Source organism: Miscanthus floridulus, chromosome 3, assembly GCF_019320115.1.
Source record: "Miscanthus floridulus cultivar M001 chromosome 3, ASM1932011v1, whole genome shotgun sequence".
NCBI classification, from domain to species: Eukaryota; Viridiplantae; Streptophyta; class Magnoliopsida; order Poales; family Poaceae; genus Miscanthus; species Miscanthus floridulus.
Genome location: NC_089582.1, coordinates 122,950,570 through 122,956,858, shown reverse-complemented (window position 1 = coordinate 122,956,858; position 6,289 = coordinate 122,950,570). Strand labels below are relative to the sequence as shown.

General features: G+C 54.9%; 1 protein-coding gene across 1 annotated transcript; it reads left to right on the top strand.

Moving 5' to 3' along the window:
- LOC136544328 (uncharacterized) lies at window positions 1-423 on the top strand. The gene has a single exon (XM_066536527.1). It carries the CDS (start codon window positions 1-3, stop codon window positions 421-423), a length of 423 nt encoding a protein of 140 aa, XP_066392624.1.
- Window positions 424-6,289: the final 5,866 nt, after the last annotated feature.

Sequence of the window (6,289 nt, the reverse complement as noted above, 5' to 3'; positions counted from 1 at the left end):
ATGTCTTTCTCCTCACAGCCACCCTCTCTGCCCACCACCACTGTAGCCGCCGCCATCGCATCTACTACAGCTCCACCGCCCACCACCACCGCCGACATAGCCAACACCACACAGCCGCTCGCCACCACCACCCCACAGCCGATCATCCCCACCCTCCCGCTGGCTTACTCCCAGCCGCCGCCACCGCAAACGCCACAGGAGGCCTTCAATCAACTTACGGCCACCATCTATGGGATGCAGCATCAGCTAGGGGCCCTGGCACTGTGCGTGACTGCGCTGGAGGATCACAGTCCCGTCCCCTCGCTGCCCTTGCCGCTGTACGGCATGCCTGGATACGGTGGCATCCCGGCTCTGCCGGCAACCGCGCCGGTCATCTCCGAGCTCGGCACCACTTCGCCATATCACATCCCGTTCCAGCCGTAGCGCTCACAACCCCAATTGCCGCCATCGTGCCCACCCCCATCCACAGGCGTGCCCATCACCCAAATTAGCTTCCCGCACTCCCCCATCACCTGTCCCATCCATCTCGTCCATCATCAATGGATCTAGGGCTTCACCGTCCACCACCGTCCCCATCCAATCAGCCCCATACCTTTTCCACACGTCGGCTGGCCATGACACCGCATTCACTCCCCGGTTTCCCAAGCTGTCCCTACCCATCTATGAAGGTACCGAGGATCCTCTCGGCTGGCTGACGACCTGCGAACAATTCTTCCATGGATATCAAACTCGACCGTCAGATCGTGTCTAATTTGCGTCTTACCACCTCAAGGGGATGGCCAAGCAGTGGTACCTAGACCTGGAACGTGATTCGGGACGCCCAGAGTGGGAGCCGTTCAAACAGCTCTATCAGCAGCGGTTCGGCCCTCCCTTCAGCACCAATCACCTGGCCGAGCTGGCGCGCCTCCCCTTCACCTCCACGGTGGAGGCCTACGCGGAGCTGTTCTAGGCTCGGGCAGCGCACGCTGGTGCTCTCACATCGCTGCAGAAAGCGCAGCTGTTCACCGGTGGCCTCCCAGAGCAAATCCGCGCTGATGTCGAACTCCAAGAGCCCCCAGACCTATAGCGCGCTGTGCGTCTTGCACGTGCATATGAGCAGCGCAACTCGTCAGCCCTATTGGCTCTTCTGGCACCGCCCCCCACGAGCGCCGCGCCGGTTTGCGGGCAATCAGACCGCGTCGGCTCCAACTCGCAATCAGCTTCAACGTCATCGTCTTCGCCTCTCCAGCCGACTCGCACTTTCAAACACTTGTCCCCGGAGGCCATGGCGGAGCGGCGCAAGCAAGGGCTCTGTTATAACTGTGATGAGCCTTATGTTCGCGGCCATAAGTGCGCCCGCCTATTCTACCTTGAAGTTGTAGACTTCATTGAGGAGGACCCGGCTGAAGATGATCCTGCTGCTCTGACCATCCAGGGCCAGGGGCACCCTCCGTTCGATCTGGATGCCCCTTTGATCTCCCTGTCCACGATCACCGGCATACGCACGGCGGACATGATGCAGCTGCATGTCCAGGTGGGCGACCACGAGCTCATAATATTACTCGACTCCGGTTCCATGCACAACTTCGTCAGCATGGACACTACGCGCCGCGTCGAGCTCCACTTCCATGACAGCAGTGGCGCCCACGTAGTGGTTGCCAATGGTGACCGCATGGCTTGCCGTGGCCTAGCACGCGATGTCGCCATCAAGATCGGCGCGGAGTTCTTCTCAGTGGATTGCTTTGCCATTCCGCTGGACTGCTATGACATGGTCCTTGGGATCACGTGGCTTCGCACCCTTGGACCCATACTTTGGGACTTCGATGACCTTTGCATGGCGTTCACTCACCAGGGGCGCCGCGTCCTGTGGAAAGGCATTGGATCGATGCGCTCTGATATTCCTCCGACAGGCCGTCTGCACGCCGGTCAGCTCTTCCCGGCCAAGGGGATGGAACCCATGCTGCTGGAGCGTCTGCTCGATGCTTATGCCGATGTGTTCGCAGCCCCGATCGGTCTCCCTCCTGCTCGACCTTGTGACCACCGCATCCATCTCAAGCTGGCTATTGATCCTATTGCTGTTCGGCCCTACCGTTACCCACAGCTTTAGAAAGATGAGTTGGAGAAGCAATGTGATGAGATGCTTCGGCAGGGGACCATCAGGGCCAGCACCTCCCCATTCTCAGCACCAGTCTTGCTTGTCAAGAAGCATGACGGCTCCTAGAGGCTCTGTGTCGATTACCGCGCCCTGAACGCAGTGACGATTAAGGATAAGTTCCCTATACCCGTGGTGGAGGAGCTGCTAGACAAGCTGCATGGGTCCAAATTCTTCTCGAAGCTCGACCTACGCTTTGGTTATCACCAGGTGCGGGTGCACCCCGCTGATGTTGCCAAGATGGCATTCCGCACGCACCAGGGCCATTTCGAGTTCCTAGTCATGCCCTTTGGGTTGTCCAATGCGCCATCAACATTCCAAGCCCTCATGAATTTCATTCTCAAGCCGTTCCTCCATCGCTGTGTCCTGGTGTTCTTTGATGATATCCTGATTTACAGCACCACATGGACGGAGCACCTACAGCATCTACGCGCCGTCCTCGACATCCTTCATGAGCACCAGCTACATCTGAAGCGTTCCAAATGCTCCTTCGCTGTTGCATCAGTACACTACCTAGGGCATGTCATATCACCGGATGGCGTGGCCATGGACGCTTCCAAGGTTGCAGCAGTCTAGTCCTAGCCGTAGCCGCGGTCAGCCCGTGGCCTGCGTGGGTTTCTTGGTCTAGCGGGCTACTACCGGCGTTTCGTCAAAGACTACGGCATCCTCGCTGCGCCACTCACCAGCCTACTGCGCAAGGAAGGCTTCAGCTGGTCCGACGACGCAGCAAAGGCCTTCTCGGCGCTCAAGGAGGCCCTGTCCTCCGCGCTGGTGCTTCACTTGCCGGATTTCAGCAGCGAGTTCACGGTCGATTGTGATGCGTTAGGCTCCGGGTTCGGTGCAGTGCTTCACCAAGGCGCTGGCCCTATTGCGTTCTTCAGCCGCCCTTTCGCAGCTCGCCATCTCAAAGTGGCTGCATACGAACGCGAGCTGATCGGACTCATCCAGGCGGTGCGGCATTAGCGCCCGTACCTATGGGGCCGTGCTTTCATCGTCCGCACAGATCATTATGCCCTGAAGTTCATGCTCGACCAACGGCTGTCCACGATCCCGCAACACTAATGGATAAGTAAGCTGTTCGAATATGACTTCCGCGTTGAGTACCGCCCGAGACGGTTCAGCGTGGTCGCCGACGCCCTGTCACGATGCGATGGTGATGCTCCGCTGCTGGTGGCGCTTTCGGCTCCAGCTCCAGCCCTCGCCATGGTGTCGGTGCCCACCTTCCATCTCTTCGATGTTCTTCGACAAGAGCTGGAGTCGTCGCAGGAGCTCCGTGACCGCCGGGACGCGGTCGCGGCTGGCGCACAGGGCGCTGATTGGTGCGTGAAGGACGGCCTCCTCATCCACAAGGGTCGTGTCTTCGTTCCCTCGGCCTCTGCTGTCCTAGAGGACATGCTGCAGTAGGCACATATAGGCGCCCATGAGGGCATCCAGAAGACACTGCAGCGACTCCGAACTGAGTTCTTCATCGAGCACGACCGCCGTGTCATTCAGAATTTCGTCTCCACCTATGTCGTCTGCCAGCGCAACAAAACAGAGACCTTGCACCCGACGGGGCTCCTCCAGCCGCTGTCAGTGTCGTCTCGTGTTTGGGCGGACATAGCCATGGATTTCATCGAGGCTCTTCCCAAGGTACACGGCAAAAGTGTTATTCTAACCGTGGTTGACAGGTTCTCCAAGTACGCCCATTTCATCCCGCTGGGGCACCCGTACACCGCGACGTCCATCGCCCGCGCTTTCTTCCACGATATCGTTCGCCTGCACGGGTTCCCAGATTCCATCATGAGCGATCGCGATCCCGTGTTCACCGGCCAAGTTTGGCGGGATTTGTTTCGCCAGGCGGGCGTCCAGCTACGCATGAGTACTGCCTTCCACCCCCAGACGGATGGGCAGTCCGAGGCGGTGAACAAGACCATCGCCATGTATCTGAGGTGTCTTACTGGAGATCGGCCCAGGGATTGGCTGGACTGGCTGTCGTGGGCGGAGTTTTGCTACAACACCGCCTACCACTCAGCTCTCCGCACATCACCGTTCGTCGTGGTGTATGGCCGCGCTCCTCCAGAGCTGCTGCCGTATGCTCCTGGTCGCGCCCAAACTGATGTCGTGGACTCTATCCTCTCCGACCGCGATGAGTTTATTGCCGAGGTTCGTGCTTGCCTTCTGCAGGCCTAGGAGCATGCCCGCAAGTACTACGACGTCAATCATCGCCGGCTGGAGTTCCAAGTGGGGGACTGGGTGTGGCTTCGCCTTCTTAACCGCCCTACTCAGTCCCTCGCGCCGGGCAGGCGTGGAAAGCTTGCTCCCAAGTACGCTGGCCCGTAACAAGTGCGGGAGCGCGTGGGGGAAGTGGCATACCGGCTCCAACTTCCGCAAGGCGCGCGCATTAATGATGTCTTCCATGTTGGCGTGCTCAAGCCTTTCCGAGGGCCTCCTCCATCGACGGTGCCATCGCTGCCTCCTCTTCGGCATGGTCGTCCTCTGCTTCGGCCTGATCGTGTGCTCCGTTCCAGTCTTCGTCGCGGAACCTGGCACGTGTTGGTCCAGTGGGCTGATATGCCAGCTTCAGAAGCAACATGGGAACTAGTTGATGATTTCCACGCAGCCCATCCGTCATTTCAGCTCGAGGACGAGCTCTTTTCGAAGGAGGGGAGAGATGTTATGGTCGGTAGGACCTATGAGAGGAGGAGTCGTAATAGTGGCTAAGTCCAGGGAGTCTGTTAGATATTTGCAGTAGTTTAAGGAGGAGAATTAGGAGAGATTGGTTATGGATTGTAATCTGGCCTATAAGGCCCTAAACCGTGAGATGAAAGGAGGTTAGCCTGGGATTGAGATTCAGTCTCCCCTGGGCCCTCGGGCGTTACTGTTCATCGTCATCTCTGTGTCAACCTCGCCCCCAAACCCTCGGCTGCAGCACGGCGCCGTCACACCGCCGTCCTGCCAAGCCACGGCTCGCCTTCTCCCCTCCATACTTTCTCCGCAGCAAGGCGCGCCGTAACAGCGTGGCTTGTGGTTTAGGAATAAAGAAAACAGGAGTGCCGAATTCACTACAAGTGCCTTGATTAGTTAGCGTAATGAATTATAATTTAGAACGGAGGAGAGGGAGTATCTACCGAGTTAAGTATCAGCGACACATGGTGAATCTGAAATTAGGGTGTAATTTCAGAAGCTGCTACTGTAGCCACTGGCAATAGCAGGCATGCGGTGCTTTCAATACTAGGGAGAAAAACATTGTTCATTGATTTGTCGTGAGTGAAAACACTTTATCATAGCTGATAAGTTCAAGCGAATAGGTCGTTTCGCTGAAATTTGGCTACTGCGATGCTTATACTGATTTGTTGTGAGATAAAAATATTGTTCGTTCGTTGAAAAAATACCGCTGTATAATAGGGCCATATATCTTATCTATCTTATCTTTTCTCTATTTTTGCAGTCACAGTCACAGCTAGTAGTATGCCTAGCCTTTTCTCCTTTCCCTTCAATCAAACTAAGTAGTAAAGTATGCCCAGCCTTTTCTCCTTTCCCTTCAATCACAATCAGACTTCAGAGATTCACAAGCATGTTCACTGTTCTTTTTCCGAGCATGGTCACTGTTTTCTTCCGAGAGAATTGCTTCCTACCATACTCCTTCTGTTCTTTTTATTTGTCATTATAATTTAGATGCCGGTCAAACTTTCTTAAATTTAACTAGATTTATAAAAAATATAAGCAACATTTGTATCTAATGAAACCCAACCATACATGTACTTCAACAATCTATCTGATGAACTAATAAATATTTAATATTTTTTCTATATATTTGATTAAAGTTGAATACGTTTGACTCTTAAAAAGCGAGAACGCAAGTTAAAAAGGGACGGAGGAGTAAGCAAGTAGTTTCTCTCCTCCTCCCTTGTCCTGTCCTGTTGTGTCAATGCAATTTTTGGTTTTGATCTCCCAGATTGGTTGTTTCATCTCATTCGTATACTTTTGTTGGTGCGGCATCATTTTAATTTCCTTCCCATGCAGGATGATTGATTGATGGGTCGAATATTTCCCCCATCTCTTAAATTTCCCTTTAGGTCGTTCTATTCTTTCGTTAAGATTTAGGCTTCAGAACGTTGTTTTACTCCCCCTGAAAACGTAGAAAAAATGGAGACAATGTAACGGCCAATTCTGAGC

Bases quoted from the DNA above. Each gene is read 5' to 3' on its own strand.
- LOC136544328 (XM_066536527.1), top strand. From the start codon at position 1: ATGTCTTTCTCCTCACAGCCACCCTCTCTGCCCACCACCACTGTAGCC.